General features: G+C 48.8%; 2 protein-coding genes across 2 annotated transcripts in view; one reads left to right on the top strand and one right to left on the bottom strand.

The window, feature by feature from the left end:
• The window catches only part of LOC311526754 (relaxin receptor 1-like), a 44,626-nt gene that overhangs the window by 20,530 nt on the left and 4,996 nt on the right, over positions 1–19,100 (bottom strand). Inside the window, exons 2-6 of the mRNA XM_084640123.1 lie at positions 5,419–5,565; positions 4,262–4,351; positions 3,440–3,545; positions 1,911–1,982; positions 1,222–1,293 (exon numbers count right to left, since the gene is read on the bottom strand). Of these exons, the coding sequence (XP_084496249.1) occupies positions 1,222–1,293; positions 1,911–1,982; positions 3,440–3,545; positions 4,262–4,351; positions 5,419–5,565 (487 nt within the window). The remainder of the gene's footprint in view (positions 1–1,221; positions 1,294–1,910; positions 1,983–3,439; positions 3,546–4,261; positions 4,352–5,418; positions 5,566–19,100) is intronic.
• LOC311525760 (uncharacterized protein) lies at positions 7,944–9,791 on the top strand (the record flags this gene model as incomplete). Its single annotated transcript, XM_084638100.1, has 2 exons — positions 7,944–8,682; positions 9,271–9,791. Exons 1-2 carry the CDS (start codon positions 8,199–8,201, stop codon positions 9,789–9,791), a joined length of 1,005 nt encoding a protein of 334 aa, XP_084494226.1. The 5' UTR covers positions 7,944–8,198.

The raw sequence follows: 19,100 nt of genomic DNA, 5'->3' as shown, positions 1-19,100 counted from the left end.
CCCTCCCCTGTCCATTTTCACCCCCTGCCCAAGCCAGAGGAGATGAGTACATAGACCACCCCTTTGAATTTCTACCCAGAGCATTCTGGCTGATGTGCTTGCTCCGAGATCAGAGTCTGGTTTCTTTCACAATCAGGGGGCTGCTGGATTTTTTTCTTTTGCTACAAAAATAAATGATAAATTAAAAGTCCACTTGGGGAATTTGAGAGTTAAGGGCAAATCCAGCTCCCCCAAAGATTTGGTGGCTGATTGGACCACCCTGAGTGAGCTGCTCCTCAGGTTTTGTCTAGGCTATTTAAGGGAGAGGTTGGTTGATCATGTGGCAAATTATGAGGATGGGACTCTGAAGGGCTGGGAGCCTGGGAAGTTCTCTCTCCAGACTGAGCTAAGCTCAGTAAGGCAGCCATCCTGCAAAGCAGACATCATTGTTCCACTTCGCTAGTGACCCCCTGTATGGGGTCCCTATGCAGCACCACAGACCTGAAGAAGAACTGCCTGGGTGCCCATACAGGGGTCATGAGTGAAGAGGAACAATAATATCTGCTTTGCAAGATGGCTGCCTTACTGAGCTTAGCTCAGCCTGGAAAGAGAACTTCCCAGCCCTTCAGAGTCCCATCCTCACAATTTGTCACATGATCAACCAACCTCTCCCTTAAATAGCCAAGACAAAACCTGAGGAGCAGCTCACTCACGGTGGTCCAGCGTGCCAATCTGCCACCAAATCTTTGTGGGGAGCCACACTGATATATGCACATGCACACACCCTGCCCTGTCTGATCAGACCAGTATTTGGTCCACCTAGGCCAGTATCCTGTCTCCAGTAGCAGCCAGCAATGGATGCTTCAGAAGGTGCAAGAAACCCCATTGTGGGCAATTACGGATTAACCTGCCCAGAGAGAATGTTTCTTCCTAACCCCATAGGTTACCAGTTGTCTTATGCCCTATTGCAGGAGGGTTTATATCTCTGATATGCTTAATCCTGTCTACTATCACCGTGATGTTCTCCTTATCCATATAGAGGTCTAATCCATGTGGGAATCTTTCTAAACTCTTGGCCTCAACAAAATCTTGTGGTGTGGGGAGAGACAATTGCCCAGCCTAATGAATCCCACTGTGCGAGTATTATCCCTGATATTCAGGCAAACCTGGCCTTAAACTCAATTCCATCCCCTTACTCCTCATTGGACCCCGGTGGGCCACCCAGTGGAAAGAGGCACTTACAGCCATTCAAGATGACGCAGATCCTGGAAGACTCTTGGCTTCAGCTCAGTGATGTTATTGTGACTCAGGAACCTGGAATTGTTAAAGAGAAGAGAAGAAAAGTGACCTTGGGTTGATGCTGTTGGTTAAACTGGTTTTTATTCATCATCCATTTCCCCCCAGCAGCTCCCCTAAGCCTTATTTTAGGGATGTGAATGGGGATATCCTCAAGTCATCTGCATTTTGCAGGGGCAAGCCTGATTTGGAATGAATGATGGGGGGAGGGGAATGTGAGGGAGAAACATTTGTAAGAGCCAGAAGTCCTCCCTCCCCTATAACATGGTGCTGTAATTTCAAACATAGTTCTTGCTGGGGATGGCAGGTATATTTTGTTCAGCCACATGTCTCCAGAGGTGCTGCTAGACCATGTGCATTCAGACTGCATTAATCATAGAATCATAGACTATCAGGGTTGGAAGGGACCTCAGGGGGTCATCTAGTCCACCCCCCCACCAATCCCCAATATTTACCCCAGATCCCAAACAGCCCCCTCAAGGATTGAACTCACAACCCAGGGTTTAGCAGGCCCGTGCTCAAACCACTGAGCTATCCCTCCCTTCCATTCCTTCTGTGCTAAGAGGGCTGAAGCACAGAGACTGTCAATAACCCCCTCGCCCCTGTGACCCACAACATGAAAACCTTTTACTCACAGCATTTTAAGCTTGGAAAGTCCAGCAAAAGCATGGGGCAGTATTGCCTGGATTTCGTTGTGTTGTAAGAGGCTGTTTACAAACAGAACAGAAATATCTCAGGGTTAATAGGGTTTCCACAGTGCTCCCAGCCCCTCCTGGTCCGCAGGAATGAATCAAACCTGTATCACTTCTGCACAGAAGTACAGAGTGCTAGCAGCTCTTCCCCTCCCTCCCCCCAGATTGATCAGGACTAAGAAATGAAACATTCTGTTGCACAGCAATGTACAGCACTCCCATCCCCAGTAGCCCAGGGAGTGAGAAACCAGCACCGGGAATGAACCACAGTGAAGGGGAAGATGTTTTTATGGACAAAAGAACAGGACTGGGAGTCAGGAGTTGGGGGTTTGAGTCCTGGCCCTGTTAACAGACTTTCTGTGTAACTTTGGGAAAGTCACTTCCGCATTCTCTGCCTCAGTTTCCCCATCCGAGGGGCATGAAGATGAAAGAACAAATGCTTGGAAATCATTAATGGCAGCTCTGAGATCCTGGTGCACTAGAGACAAGCATGCTACTATTATTATTATTACAAGCAAGGGCGCTAGGCCAGGCTCCAACCTGAAAGAACAAAATCTGTTCTCTTGCGTTCTGAGTGATCTCAGATCATAAACACGCGTATATGTCAGGCTGGAAAGATCTTGTTTACCCAAGTGAAATGACTTGTAGAAAAGGTGCTGGAGTCTTCCAGAACAGAAAGCTGTTTGCTGTTCTCCCCTCTGTCATTTAATAGTCATGCTGGACTCTGAACCTTCCAGACCCCACGTTATGCGAGCAAAAGGTCACTTTGATTCCTCACCGCCCACTTAGCACATTATAATGGAAGCAGTGCAGTATGGGTCCATGATATCTATGACAGATACCCACTGACTTCCATGGGCCACATATGAAGTAACACAAGCACTGACAGTCAGCCAACCATGGCCCAGTGATAACTAACTAAGGAACAATTGTAAACAAGGGGTTACCCAACCCTCCCGTTTTCTCTGCTCCTTTGACTCTGAAGCCGAACGCTCAAGAGATGTGATGGTGGATTATTAAAATGAGAAAAGCCGCAGCCTCTGAGGACACAGGGCCCTGCCAGGCTGAAGAAGTCAAGGTCATCATCTCTTGTCCAGCCAAAGCTGGCCTTGCAGAATATGGGTGTAGTCTTTTAACTGTGGTGCTGCTACTCTCCCCGCCCCCACACCCCCTGTGCCCTTGTCGATGAGCCGGCCGCTCTGAGGGGGTGGTACTAACAGCTTCTCCAGACTTCTGCCTATGATGCACTGGCTCAGTTTGCTACGATAACGGGCACAAACATTTCTCTGCATTGTCACCTTTGGAACTAGCGTCCTCTGCAGCCTTACCACTAGGTGGCACTACCCCCTTGATGACGGATGCGAGGCAGCACAGTCAGGCTAAAAATGGGAATCACCAGGGCGAATTTCCTACTGGCTCCAATTTTGCAGAGAAAGGGGCACATTTACCCCATGGTGGCCCCTGTTACTCACAGCTTCGTCACGTTGGAGGAAACCCAGGGGACGGTGCGCAAGTTCTGGCCGGTGCAGTCTATCGTCCTTCCCCAACACTGGCATTCCTTTGGGAACCGGTCAAGCTCTGGGGACAAGCACAAAGGAAACAGTGAGACTGGAGACAGACAGGATCTCAGTGTATGGCTGGGCAGGTAAGCAGATAAAAGGACACACTGGTGCACAGAGAAGGGTCAGGGCTGGCTGGATATGTCGGGGTCAAAGGGGCAGGCAGGGGACGGCAGACACACTCCTAAAGAGCAATGCGATAGCAGTGGAAGAATGGAGGAGGTGATGAGAGGAGAGGGAGGGTGTGTGAAGGGAGAGGAGAGCAGAAGGGGAGAGATGCTTTCTTGAACTTCTCAGGCCTGGGCTGGGAATCTCGCAGGGCCAGCCTTGGTCAGGGTATTTCAGCACATCCAGGCCTGGACAGAACCAAGAAAACCAAAAATCGGATTCACCCTGGTGGGAGTGAGGGAGGGTGAGTCGAACTCCCCCAAACCTGAGTAAAGCTCAGTCTGAATTTTGGGTGGGGCTCCAGGGTGAAATTTTATCAACTTCCCAGGATCCCACCTTTAGGGCTGGGTTCAAACCTTTGGGCAACCCTATCCCACTGCAGAGGGAGGGGCGTAAGAGAAAGGAGTGAACCAGAGGGATGATGAGAGGGGAAAGGGGGCAGAAAGAGCACAAAAGGGGAGGAAGAGGGGGAGACAGGAGGGCTTGGTCAGTAGCATGGGGAGGCTGGGGAAGACACAGTAGAAGAGGAGGGAATACAAAGCCAGCCCCAGGAATGGAAGTACTCACCACAGACTGGGGTCTTCTCTTCCTCAGTGGCTCTGCTGCCCTTGGTCTGCTGCATGTCATCCAAAATCTGCAGCCACCCGCTATTATCCACTAGAAAAGAGAAGGCGGAAGTCATGAAGGTTTGTCCGCCCCCCTGCTCACAGCAGACTCACTCACTGCTCCTCCCCATGCCCAGCCTCCCCCAGACTCGCTCACCCCCACTCTGATTCCTGATCGTACCGCTAGCACGAGAGATGCTGGGCCTGGGCCTGAACCAAGCACCTGGATCAGAATACCCCTGCATTCAGAGCGTGGGAATTCAGAATCGGAGCTGAAGCTGGTTCTTGCCGTTGGAGCCCATTTTTATAAGCCTTAGATCTGACTCCCCTGAAACATGGGGTGTTCAAAACCTGCCTCCATCCCCATATTTGGTGACTTCAGCCCATCTCTATTTACGTTAGCTCCTGCCCCCTGCCCCTTTGACTCTCTACTGTGTCCTGACAGAATATTCCTCTTCTGCTGGGTCCTACACTCCTACATGTAAGGCCGGGGTGATCTCTGTCCAGCAACCCCTTACCTAGACATCTGTATCATTATTAGAAGGTCAGAGGAAATTTCATAGATTTCATAGATATTTAGGTCAGAAGGGACCATTATGATCATCTAGTCTGACCTCCTGCACAATGCAGGCCACAGAATTTCACCCACCACTCCTACAAAAAAAACCTCACACCTATATCTGTGCTATTGAAGTCCTCAAATCGTAGCTTAAAGACTTCAAGGAGCAGAGAATCCTCCAGCAAGTGACCCGTGCCCCATGCTACAGAGGAAGGCGAAAAACCTTCAGGGCCTCTTCCAATGTGCCCTGGAGGAAAATTCCTTCCCGACCCCAAATATGGCGATCAGCTAAACCCTGAGCATATGGGCAAGATTCAAAATTGTACTCTCCCAGTAAGAGGTTTATACCTTCAGTGATAGCTGCAAGGCAGCCAGGTAACCATAAGTGACCCTTAAAGTCCGCCCCGTGTTCATGTTCCCAGAATCCCTTTGACAATATTGCTGGTTCTGGATCTGGGGTTTCCAGGTCCACATGGTTTATTAACTACAGGGCATCTGCCTTTCGTCTGGCAGCAAGAAGAAATGGAAAGAGGGGGCAGGCTGTGAGGTTAGCTAATTACCGCAGTTCTCTTCATCGGCTCCGTTGTCGCAGTCCTTCTCTCCATTGCAGTGCAGGAGCTGGGGTAAACAGACAGACAGGTTGCCACAGGGGAACTGTCCCAAAGGGCAGGCAAAGCTGTCCAGCCTGGAATGAACCAGAAGAGACTCTGCCAAAGGAAAGCAAGACACAGTCAAAAAGCTTCATTGAACAGGCCAGTCCCCTGTCCCTGCCTATGGCTGGTTTAAGAACTACCTCTCACCCTTGGCTTACTAGTGCTGATCTTGCCAGGACACGGTAACCCATTACTGTATGGTACCCTGTTACTGCACATTAACCCAGTCCCATCTGGCATGACTAATCAGTGGGATTGTATCAACACCAGTCCATCTGGACCATGCTCCTTGATTGTTCAGCTGTCTCCCAGTGCTCTGGCAGGGTCTGAGAGCTGCAAAGAGGAGACATGCCCTGACATTGTAACAGCATGAGGCAATGTCTCACCATAGCCAAGAGACATTTCCCCTCCTCCCTCTCAAATGAGAGAACACGAAACAGAAGCAGTAGCAACTTCTACGCCGCCATCCGACAATTCCATCTGGGACAGTGGAGGCATCTCAGAAAAACGCATGCAGAAAAATCATCATTATGAAAAAGAATCCAGCACAGGTCAGCAGTGACAGCAAGACGTGCCCATCAAACAGCTGTTCTGTGGCCGACGTGAAAGACATCACCAGGACGTTAATGCTAATAGGTTCTGCCACCGGCTTATTGCTATTTACTGAGCACCATACAGCTTGCTGCTGTATGTTATGTAAGGGGAGAGTTGGTTCTTGTGGTACAAAGCCCACAGTGGCACTAAGTTTGATACAGCCACAGACACATGGTCTCCTCTTGTAACTTGGTTAATTTAGTTTTTAAATCCTCATTATCTGCTGGGTGAATGTCCCTTGAAATGCCTGACAGGAGAGGGGTGAGGTTCAGGAGGGATTTGGTTGGTCTTTGAGACTGAAGTCCCCTAGGGAGTTGGGTCTCATGGGGGTGGATAAGGCACATTGAGGGGGATGAAGAGGGGGCGCCGTGCTGTGCCTGCTCTGAGGAGAAATTGAGGCCATCGGTCTCCAGGGCTGTCAATCCAGCATCTTTCCCCACCACAAGAAAACTACAAAGGACACGAGACACGTCACTGACTTCTCGCCTGCATGTCCCAACTGTCCAAAGTGTCCTCCCTCTGGGTTTCGGGTGGCAGGACTGCTCCGCATTCTCAATGCACGTGGGCCATGCTGGGTGGAGTATGTATGAGGTGACGGGGTGCCAGTGACAATCAAGAGAAGGGCCTTCAGGCAGGAGGTCGCTGTCACTTCTATTCTGTTTGGAGCTGAAACCCTCTTATGTTCCAAGGGGAGTAAAATAAGTCCTGCTGGGTTAGACATCAGATCTTCAGGGCTGGCCAGGTTACTTCCAGCCAACGTTGGGTCACTCCCTAATGAGACACAAAGGAGCTGGAGATCTATTAGACTGTGAAATGGTGGCTGCTGCATTCTTTATGTCATTGAACATCAGACTGGAGAATAGACTGTAGGGGCCAAACCTGCACTGGCCAGGGGGCTGGACTAGATGGGACCTCGGCAGAGGAGCAGGAGGTGGCTTGACTCACACTGACTGCTCCTCCAATATGGCAGCAACCTAAGGAAGAGGCGGAGAGGGACCCCCTGGTGTGGGGAGTGGCAGCCCCTTCTCTGAGTGGTCCCAGGCTGCAGAGCAGAGAGGCAGCTTGGTGTACAAGCAGAACGGGGAACAGGAGGTCTTTCCATGGAGTTATATACACCAAGGAAAGCAGAAGAGACTCAGACACATTATTAACTACAGTATAACAAATCAACTCCATAGCCCTCTGGAAAAGCCACCCTCCCCTGAGGTGCAGTTCACTCCCTGTGATCATTAGCCTCAGTAACTTAAACCTCCACTTTGCTGAGCCCTTTCCATCAGGCAGCTCTGAAACGTCAGTCAGAGCTTCAAAGCACCCCAGCCACTCAGCTTTGTTCATTAATATCCTACAATTAGCTGTGTCAAAAGCACTCTCCAGATCAAGCAAAATGTTTCCATGCACTCGCCTTTGATCAGGGCCCGGGGAAGCTATCGCAGTCTATGTCTGTGACAGAACAGCGTGAACAGTCCAGGCTTGTCATTCAAGGTTTTCTGCTGCTGCTAACATTCCCACAGATTAGTGGCTGACGGTCTGTGTTTATCACTGAAGACGAATCTATTAGATGATTTCCCACTGAACGCATCCGATGAAGTGAGCTGTAGCTCACGAAAGCTTATGCTCAAATAAATTGGTTAGTCTCTAAGCCCTGGTCTACACTAGGACTTTAGGTCGAATTTAGCAGCGTTAAATCAATGTAAACCTGCACCCGTCCACACGATGAAGCCCTTTATTTCAACTTAAAGGGCTCTTAAAATTGATTTCCTTACTCCACCCCTGACAAGTGGATTAGTGCTTAAATCGGCCTTGCCGGGTCGAATTTGGGGTACTGTGGACACAATTAGATGGTATTGGCCTCCAGAAGCTATCCCAGAGTGCTCCATTGTGACCGCTCTGGACAGCACTCTCAACTCAGATGCACTGGCCAGGTAGACAGGAAAAGAACCGCAAACTTTTGAATCTCATTTCCTGTTTGGCCAGCATGGCAAGCTGCAGGTGATCATGCAGAGCTCATCAGCAGAGGTGACCAGGATGGAGTCCCAGAATCGCAAAAGAGCTCCAGCATGGACTGAACGGGAGGTACGGGATCTGATCGCTGTATGGGGAGAGGAATCCGTGCTATCAGAACTCCATTCCAGTTTTTGAAATGCCAAAACCTTTGTCAAAATCTCCCAGGGCATGAAGGACAGAGGCCTAACAGGGACCCGAAGCAGTGCCACGTGAAACTTAAGGAGCTGAGGCAAGCCTACCAGAAAACCAGAGAGGCGAACGGCCGCTCCGGGTCAGAGCCCCAAACATGCCGCTTCTATGATGAGCTGCATGCAATTTTAGGGGGTTCAGCCACCACTACCCTAGCCGTGTTGTTTGACTCCTTCAATGGAGATGGAGGCAACACGGAAGCAGGTTTTGGGGACAAAGAAGATGATGATGATGATGAGGTTGTAGATAGCTCACAGCAAGCAAGCGGAGAAACCGGTTTTCCCGACAGCCAGGAAGTGTTTCTCATCCTGGACCTGGAGCCAGTACCCTCCGAACCCACCCAAGGCTGCCTCCTGGACCTGGCAGGCGGAGAAGGGACCTCTGGTGAGTGTACCTTTTAAAATACTATACATGGTTTAAAAGCAAGCATGTGAAAGGATTAATTTGCCCTGGCATTCGCGGTTCTCCTGGATGTACTCCCAAAGCCTTTGCAAAAGGTTTCTGGGGAGGGCAGCCTTATTACATCCTCCATGGTAGGACACTTTACCACTCCAGGCCAGTAGCACGTACTCGGGAATCATTGTACAACAAAGCATTGCAGTGTATGTTTGCTGGCGTTCAAACAACATCCGTTCTTTATCTCTCTGTGTTATCCTCAGGAGAGTGAGATATCATTCATGGTCACCTGGTTGAAATAGGGTCCTTTTCTTCAGGGGACACTCAGAGGAGCCTCTTCCTGCTGGGCTGTTTGCCTGTGGCTGAACAGAAATTTTCCCCACTGTTAGCCACGGGGAGGGGGGAGGGTTGAGGGGGTAGCCACGCGGTGGGGGTAGGCAAAATGCGACCTTGTAACGAAACCACATGTGCTATGTATGTAATGTTAACAGCAAGGTTTACCCTGAAAGAGTGTACCCACTGTTCTATAAAATGTGTCTTTTTAAATACCGCTGTCCCTTTTTTTTTCTCCACCAGCTGCATGTGTTTCAATGATCACAGGATCTTCTCCTTCCCAGAGGCTAGTGAAGATTAGAAAGAAAAAAAAACACACTCGTGATGAAATGTTCTCTGAGCTCATGCTGTCCTCCCACACTGACAAAGCACAGACGAATGCGTGGAGGCAAATAATGTCAGAGTGCAGGAAAGCACAAAATGACCGGGAGGAGAGGTGGAGGGCTGAAGAGAGTAAGTGGCGGGCTGAAGACAGGGCTGAAGCTCAAATGTGGCGGCAGCGTGATGAGAGGAGGCAGGATTCAATGCTGAGGCTGCTGGAGGATCAAACCAGTATGCTCCAGTGTATGGTTGAGCTGCAGCAAAGGCAGCTGGAGCACAGACTGCCACTACAGCCCCTGTGTAACCAACCGCCCTCCTCCTCAAGTTCCATAGCCTCCACACCCAGATGCCCAAGAACGCGGTGGGGGGGCCTGCGGCCAACCAGCCACTCCACCACAGAGGATTGCCCAAAAAAAAGAAGGCTGGCATTCAATAAATTTTAAAGTTGTAAACTTTTAAAGTGCTGTGTGGCATTTTCCTTCCCTCCTCCACCACCCCTCCTGGGCTACCTTGGTCGTCATCCCCCTATTTGTGTGATGAATGAATAAAGAATGCATGAATGTGAAGCAACAATGACTTTATTGCCTCTACAAGCGGTGATCGAAGGGAGGAGGGAGGGTGGTTAGCTTACAGGGAAGTAGAGTGAACCAAGGGGCGGGGGGTTTCATCAAGGAGAAACAAACAGAACTTTCATGCGGTAGCCTGGCCAGTCATGAAACTGGTTTTCAAAGCTTCTCTGATGCGTACTGCGCCCTCCTGTGCTCTTCTAACCGCCCTGGTGTCTGGCTGTGCGTAACCAGCAGCCAGGCGATTTGCCTCAACCTCCCACCCCGCCATAATCATCTCCCCCTTACTCTCACAGATATTGTGGAGTGCACAAGCAGTAATAACAGTGGGAATATTGGTTTTGCTGAGGTCTAACCGAGTCAGAACACTGCGCCAGCGCGCCTTTAAACGTCCAAATGCACATTCTACCACCATTCTGCACTTGCTCAGCCTGTAGTTGAACTGCTCCTGACTACTGTCCAGGCTGCCTGTGTACGGCTTCATGAGCCATGGCATTAAGGGGTAGGCTGGGTCCCCAAGGATAACTATAGGCATTTCAACATCCCCAACAGTTATTTTCTGGTCTGGGAATAAAGTCCCTTCCTGCAGCTTTTGAAACAGACCAGAGTTCCTGAAGATGCGAGCGTCATGCACCTTTCCTGACCATCCCACGTTGATGTTGGTGAAACATCCCTTGTGATCCACCAGAGCTTGCAGCACTATTGAAAAGTACCCCTTGCGGTTTATGTACTCGGCGGCTTGGTGCTCCGGTGCCAAGATAGGGATATGGGTTCCGTCTATGGCCCCACCACAGTTAGGGAATCCCATTGCAGCAAAACCATCCACTATGACCTGCACATTTCACAGGGTCACTACCCTTGATATCAGCAGATCTTTGATTGCAAGGGCTACTTGCATCACAGCAGCCCCCACAGTAGATTTGCCCACTCCAAATTGATTCCCAACTGACCGGTAGCTGTCTGGTGTTGCAGGCTTCCACAGGGCTATCGCCACTCGCTTCTCAACTGTGCGGGCTGCTCTCATCTTGGTATTCATGCTCTTCAGGGCAGGGGAAAGCAAGTCACAAAGTTCCATGAAAGTGCCCTTACGCATGTGAAAGTTTCGCAGCCACTGGGAATCGTCCCAGACCTGTAACACTATGTGGTCCCACCAGTCTGTGCTTGTTTCCCGAGCCCAGAATCGGCATTCCACCGCATGAACCTGCCCCATTAGCACCATGATGCATGCATTGGCAGGGCCCACGCTTTCAGAGAAATCTGTGTCCATGTCCTGATCACTCACGTGACCGCGCTGACGTCGCCTCCTCGCCCGGTATCGCTCTGCCAGGTTCTGGTGCTGCATATACTGCTGGATAATGCGTGTGGTGTTTAATGTGCTCCTAATTGCCAAAGTGAGCTGAGCGGCCTCCATGCTTGCCTTGGTATGGCGTCCGCACAGAAAAAAGGCGCGGAATGATTGTCTGCCGTTGCTCTGACGGAGGGAGGGGCAACTGACGACATGGCTTACAGGGTTGGCTTACAGGGAATTAAAATCAACAAAGGGGGTGGCTTTATATCAATGAGTATTTCAGGCAGGACTTCACGGAGGGTTCCAATAAGAAATGGTGCACCTAAGTAATTGTTCTTATTGGAACAAGGAGGTTGGTCTGGCCTCTGATTGATACATGGCTAGATTTATCTCACTGCATCTTCTCTGTGAGTGACTGCAGTGTGACCTAGAGGAATGAGTCCCCTAGACGGGGGAGGGGGGAAAGCAAATGAGTACAAAACAAATCTGGTCTATTTCTTGTTTTGATCCAGTCCATCTATCTTTTACATCTTTGGCTGGCAGCAGATGGTGCAGAAGGACTGCAAGGCATCCACATCTCATGGCTGCTCGGCAGAAGACGGTGCAGTAGGACTGTTAGCCATCCTCATCTCTTGCCTGCCTGGCAGAAGATGGTACAGTAGGACTGCTAGCAATCCGTATCGCCTGCCTGCTCACCATAAGATGGTTCAATAGGACTGACTGCAGGACTAAAGAGAATGACCTGGTCAAGTCACTCCAAATTTAGTTCCTGCGCCCATGTCTGCCCAGGCGCTCCTGGCTGATGTGGCCAGGAGCACCTCGGACATGACGAGGACGGCTACCAGTCGTATTGCACCGTCTGCTACCACAAGGCAATGGGTTGATGCTGCTGTGTAGCAATGCAGTACCACGTCTGCCAGCACCCAGGAGACATACGGTGACGGTTACCTGAGCGGGCTCCATGCTTGCCGTGGTATGGCGTCTGCACAGGTAACTCAGGAAAAAAGACACGAAACGATTGTCTGCCCTTGCTTTCACAGAGGGAGGGAAGGAATGGGGGCCTGACGATATGTACCCAGAACCACCCGTGACAATGTTTTAGCCCCAACAGGCATTGGGATCTCAACCCAGAATTCCAATGGGCAGCGGAGACTGCGGGAACTGTGGGATAGCTACCCACAGTGCAACACTCTGGAAGTCGACTCTAGCCTCGGTACTGTGGAAGCACTCCGCCAAGTTAATGCACTTAGAGCATTTTCTGTGGGGACACACACACTCGAATATATAAAACCAATTTCTAAAAAACCGACTTCTATAAATTCTACCTAATTTCGTAGTGTAGACATACCCTAAGGTGCCACAAGTACTCCTTTTCTTTTTTCATAATGTGGGGCAGTGAGTGTCATTTCTACCACTCACCGTTTCACCTGGCAATGGATGTGTTTTGGGTGGTTGGGTCATTCCTCCACTCTCCCCCCTCCCACCCTCCCCTGCCGCTCCCCGAGTCCCAAGGATTCAAGCTGGTGCATTTTACCAAGACTATTATGACCCCCAGAGGCAAGCTGTAATAAAAGGAAGAGGAACATAGAGACAGGACTGGCTGCAAGTTCAGGAGTAAGTGATGACACATGGTATACGTCAGTGTGAAGCTGGCACTTAGTCTAAAGCAGTCCCTGCCCCAAGCAGCTTGCAGTTTAGCTTAGACAGCTATAATCCAAACAGTTAGAGATGGGAGAGAGGCATCAGTCACAGTCAAAGTTGGCCCGTGGTGGAAGGCAAGGGGAATGAGTTTTAAAGGGAGATCTGTGAGTCTCAAAGAGGAGCTGCAGGAGAAGTGAGAGACTGTTCCAAGTATAGGGGCATATGGCAATCTATACGGGCAGCAGGATGCAATGGAATCACAGACAGCATGCTATGTGCTTGGAAAGCTGCCACAGCTGCAGGATAGCAGAGAGGGCGGTGACCCTTTCCTCCCTTCCAAGTGCCCCTCTGCACATGGCTTTATTCTGGGTCAGTCACAGGGTTATCAGATTCTTAGGGGCTAACTGAATTTCTTCTACTGGTGGTGAGGGGAGTTCACAGACCATCAGGGTCACCACAATCCTGTTCACGGCACCCCTCTCCCTTGTGACTCTTGGAGAAGATTGCAGCTGGGTTTTGCAGCAGGAGTCACTGAACTCTTCGGCAGCAAAGATCCCAATTTCTTGCCACTGCCCTTAGTGACCAGAGAAGTGCAGAGAGCGTGTTTTAGCGCCACAAAATGGATTCTAATCAGGATGGTCCTTCCATGAAGCATAGAAACCTCTCTAGATGACCCATTTCTAGAGAGGTGCTCCAGAAGACAAGGAAAAGGAACAGCTGGAACTCAAAGCGGTTTGCAGCCAACAGGCTACGCCCTCGAAGCTGCCTCTGATTTACTACCCCAGTGGCTAACAGCAGGGAACACACAATGTGCACAGGTTTCAGAGTAACATTCTTTATAGTACAAAATAGCACCCAAAAGCTCCTACGCCCTGGACAGATGCAGTCCCTGTCCTGAACAGTATACAGCCTCACAGTTTGTCTGACCCAAAGGCTCATCTGCATGAATGCCCTATCTTTTCACAGCTGACACTGCCTGGATCGGAAGTATTTTTCCACATTAGCTCAGCGTTTCAGCAGCCTCTCTGTAACAACTGGTTGGAGCAGCAAAACAGCAAACCCTGGCCGGGTCCCCAGCCGTATATCTTCCACATGGACCCTGGGGACCCGCTAGCCTTTTATCAGATTTATTGGTGCGTCTGGGATGTTTGTTCTGAGGGAAACAAGGGCCCAAAATGCCTGCAACACCCGCTGGAGCTTATCAACATGATTCAAAGTGTTTAAGATTTGGAGCAGCAATAGACTTTGAATCCATGAATCTTTCCCTAAAAACTGGAGCTTTCCCAAAAACTGCTGGAGAGACTACATCCATCTTAGGCCATAAAACTGATCCGAATAACATTTCTAACAGCCACAGCCCGCCCTTGTCCGCCTTGCTGCATCTTAAGTTACAACACAGAGCCATTTGTGGGGAAAGTTACAACTTCCTAGAACTGTTCTAGGTGCAGTGTGGGCACTTCGGGCACGGTCCAGCACCTGAGAATTAATCCAGTAACTGGGATCAAACGGACATCTCCCTGCCCCGCTGCCCTGAGCTCTTTCTTTCCCGTTTTGAAGGCAGCATCTGATGTTAGCTGGGGACTATTCAGTATCACACGTCAATGTCTGGGCATCTCCAACAGCTGGGCTTGCTCTCCTTCCATCAGAACTGGAGGCATCCCAGGATTCCATTTCAGGCTCTTTGCCTTGGGTCAGCATCTCCATTGCAGAGCGCTGAATATGTAGTTCTCTTATTTGAAGTGAATGTATTTATTTAGGCTCATAACAGACATCAAGACGCGTCTATCCTGCGCTTCAGACACCACATCTGCCCCAAAAGCCTGGGGAGATAGATGGGTCTTGTACCCTGCCCTGAAAATCAGCAGGATCAAGCCATTTCAGCCCAAGCGAGGAGTCCATTCCAAAGTGGAGGGCTCCTCACAGAGAACACTGCAATCAATCAGTCTCCTCTCTCCTATATAAAGGGGGCTCCAGCTTGAGTACCCCCAATGCCACAGAAGGAGAGAGATGTTTCTGCAGCATACAGGTCCCAAGCTATTCAGGGGGACTTTGGAGGAAAACACACAATGCCGTAGACTGCACCTGGAAGCCAACAGGTAGCAGCCAATGCTGACTCTGGAGCCCTTGTGCCATTCCAACAAAATAGACCACCATTGCAGTCTGCAGAAGTTCCCCGTGTAGGCCACGTTGCAGCAGTGTAGTCTGGAGGAGACAAAGACTTGGCTTTCAGTAGCAAAGTTCATGTCAATAGCAACGATCACATGCTCCAGGCCAAACAAGGATGAAAAAAGCCATTTTGGTCACTGCAGCTCCACCAGCCTCTAACAGCAACTCTGGACCAGCGCTCACCCCAGACGGCAAACTCTGACCACACCAGGCAGACACACCTGGCAAAAGAAGGACTTCCCCTGCCAACCAACTCCACCATAGTTTTATCTGCATGGACTTCAGGCATGTAGCTCTCATCCATGCCCTGGTCTCAGACCCTGGGCTAGGCTTTCAACAGCACTGACATCAGATGAGCTGGATATATAGCTGGGTGTCATCACCATACAGAAACCTCTTAGCCCACATCTCCCCATCAGCCCTCCCAACAGACCCATATACTCATTGAACAGGAGGGGAGGCAAGGTGGAACCCAGCTCCCTTACAGATGCTGAGCAATTGCTCATCACCAGCCATTGGGAACTTTCAGTAAGGAATAAACAGAGCCACCAAGATCATCCTTGTCCGCTCCTGCTACTTTCTTCAGGAGTCTAAAGCCTCTCTCAGTCAACAGTATCAGAGATAGAGCTAACAGTGCCAGTATGGACATCTACTCTTCATACAACATGATGGTGAAAATCTGCTAGACTGATAGCCCTGGAGACTGACGGTCCACAAAAGAAGGACAGCCCAGGTAGCAGCAGGGCAAGTGTCCCTCACCAGTGTGCCCAGCAGGAGAGTTCAAACTCCATGATTCAGTCAGTCCATAACTTCTGTACTAAACATGCCTACTGGGGAGTCGAGAGGTGTTAGTTGTGTTTTCAGTGATGCAGATGCCTGCCCACTGGGAGATGGGCCGAGACTAGGCATTTATTTCATGGAGGGGATGGTCTAGCTGTTGAAGCACAGAACTGGGGGCCAGAATTCCTGAGTCCTAGGCTTGCCTCTGACTTAGGGGAAATCATTTCTCTCCAGAAAATGGGTAATAATATTTCCCTCCCCCATAGACAGACTGAAGATTAATTTGCTAATGTTTAGAAAGGGCTTTGAGGTGAAAGGCTCCATGACTTACTGACAACCGTCAAGCCTTCTCTAGTTCCTGATCCCGGAAATGAATATGAAGTGCTCTCCCAGCACATGCGAATAGATCTTGAATTTCACATCCACAGAAATTCACCGATAGTCACATTAGGATCCCTTTCAGTCCCTGCTAATGACACCTCTGTCTTAATCATTGGCTGTGACCGGCTGGGAGGCTGGTGTCAATCTGAGTAGAAGAGAACAAACTTATTTGGGTTCCTTCACTTCAGCGCCTGAGATACACTCATGGCTAGAACATCCAGAGTAGTTCCCACAGACTGAATCCAATCTTAATGCACAACCATGTTTCCCTTCAAATACAGTGGAGTGTACCAGATGTAAAAAATACTATTAAAGAGCAACAGGAAAAAACTGCAGTGGCCAATTACAGCCTTGTGCTCCTGGGGTTAAAACACTGCAGTCAGGAGCTCTGGGCTGTACTCCCACCTCTGCCAGGCCTGATCTCAACACAGCTATGAACAGCTGCCCATGCACGTTTGTGGAAAGCTAGAGACAGCAAACAAATGGACAAACGTTTCAAAGGACGGTTTGCAGATATGAACTACATTCAGGGAAACCACTGCCCGTTGGACGGGGCTCCAATCACGGCAAAGGCGGCGCCAAGTTGTATTCAAGTGAGTCAAACAGTGAGGCTCTCTCTCCTCTCTCTTACTTTCCACGCTGCACCTTTTGTTACACTCTCCCTGTATTTGAAAGCCAGGAGTTTTCTGCAGGAGATGAACAGAGTTGCTGCAACAAATACCAGAGGGATTAATAATGGCCTGGGACACAGATGCTGACAATGGGGATCACGTGGCCCTTTCTGTAAGAGTCAGGGCTTACCCCAGTCTCCATGGCCAAAATTTCTTCCAATTTTGTGCAGTACACTGTGCTTCTGGGCCCTGTTGCCCACCACCCCAGAGGTGGCTGCATTTCTGTGGGCTCTTTGTAAATTGCTTTGACATCTTTGGGGATGACAGCGGCAAATATATCTAAACAAACCAAAGGTACACAAAACAAATACGGAGGTGTTTTGTACACATTCACAACCCATGAAAAGAACTTCAGCTAATGTTTCTCTGGAACTTTTAAAATATATCCCTCATCTTATATTAATTTTTGCAAGCTTTGTAATTTCACTTATGTTTTATTACTACATTATCTGAAGTGGCTCGTACAAATAGTTGTGTTAATTGTGTGTTTGGCACAACTTGTGCTCCTGGTGAGGTTGTAGTATATTTATTACGTGTGTCACTGTGCAGAAGAAGCTTGAAAACATACAGATCAATACCTCATGAAACAGCATGACTGTGTCTCACCACTCTCTCTCTCTCTATGAATGAAGCAAATCTGTGTGTCACCTCTAGTCCGATGAGTTGGACAAAGAATATCTTTTCTCTTCTTATAATACAACAGATGTAAAACAAACACATGGTGCAAGAGTCGATGGATGAATGGGGCAAGCATATTTTGTATGTGCTAAAGGTCTTCTTTTTCTTTTCAGGGTACTAGAAGAAGATCAGAGATTCCTAAAGATGCAAAGATTCAAGATATCATCTCACCTTCTCGCTTGTTCTATAAAACACACCGACATCATCTAGAAAAACCTTCCATCTCTGTCTCTGTCTTTCTCTCTTGAGTCATGCCCTCCTGTATCAACGAATGGCTAGCAGTAAAGGTTTAATTTTCTAAGGACGCTCCCTATCCTTAAATACAGAGGGGAACAATACTAGGATTTGATTGCTAGCATAGAGCCCAATGCTAGAACTCTTACAAATGCATGTAGGCCCAGGGAGTTAAATTCTTATATGGTGCTTACATATCAAGGTGCTAGTCACCCTGTGAATACCATAGATAGATTATAGATACAAACTTCCTGCGTGCGCTTGGGTAAGTCACTTAACCTTTCTGTGCTGCAGTTCTCCATCTGTAAAAATGGGGATAATAGACTTCCCTACCACACAGGGCCATCGTGAGGATAAATACATCAAAGATTGTGAGGCACTCAGGTACTTATATGGCCCTCATTACTATAGTATCAAAGATAGACAGGATGTGTAATACCTTAAATCACCAAGTGGACTGAGCTATTAAGGACAATCTTACAAACTCTGTTGCACTCACTGTACAGGTAGTTAGATCTTGGACAAATGTTCAGTTTTAGCTGTGGAGAAGTTCTTTCTATATGCTGAACAGACCACCAGTAAATTTTAATTCTTGCCTGAATCTCTCTGATTTGAATAGTTTCTAGGTAAACAGCTGCTGCCTTCAGGAAAACAAACACAAATATTGCATTGTGAGTTAAATTATTTGTGTGGAACACTCAAATTGTCTGGAACACTATCTTACTCAGGGACATAGCTTTGTCAGTGACCATCTCCTTCACGTACCTCAGATGGTGTTTGTGTGAACAGGCCAGATTCAACAGACTTCACACTGTTGCTGGGCTGGGCAGCTGGCCACAGTTTTTTGGGGGAAATAAATGCAATTCATGATTGCTTCTGACACTAAAAGTTTTAAGTGAGCTGGAAAGAAAGCTTGAGCAGATGGGACTCTGGAATATAGTCACAGAAATAGTTTTATATTATAAAATGAGGAAACTCCCCCCAAAAGTCAAAACTGTTAATCACAGTTCTTCTTCAAGAAACTATAGCCTTACCACTGAAGGTGCAACATGGGGTCTGGATCAACAATCTTGGAAAACTCAAGAAGTTAGTAATAATAAGTAACAAAAAACTTTGTTAAATGTACGTGTCAAATGGGGACTATTGTAAGAAGCTATTGCAAGATACAAAACAACACGTGCTAAAGCATTGACAAAGGCATACCCAAGTTCAGACTGCTCCCTTAAATTTCTGCAGCACCTGCCCATTTGTAAGGTTGGAGCCTGGAATAAAACTAAATGTAAGTCAGGTGGAAATGTAAGGGTCTCTTTCTAGTGGCTCTCGTGTGTTAATGTATTTCATTAAAAG

This window comes from Lepidochelys olivacea (assembly GCF_965140295.1).
Source record: "Lepidochelys olivacea isolate rLepOli2 genome assembly, chromosome: 9".
Taxonomy (NCBI): Eukaryota; Metazoa; Chordata; order Testudines; family Cheloniidae; genus Lepidochelys; species Lepidochelys olivacea.
The sequence above is the reverse complement of the archived record's forward strand: the minus strand, read 5'-3'. Positions and strand labels throughout refer to the sequence as shown.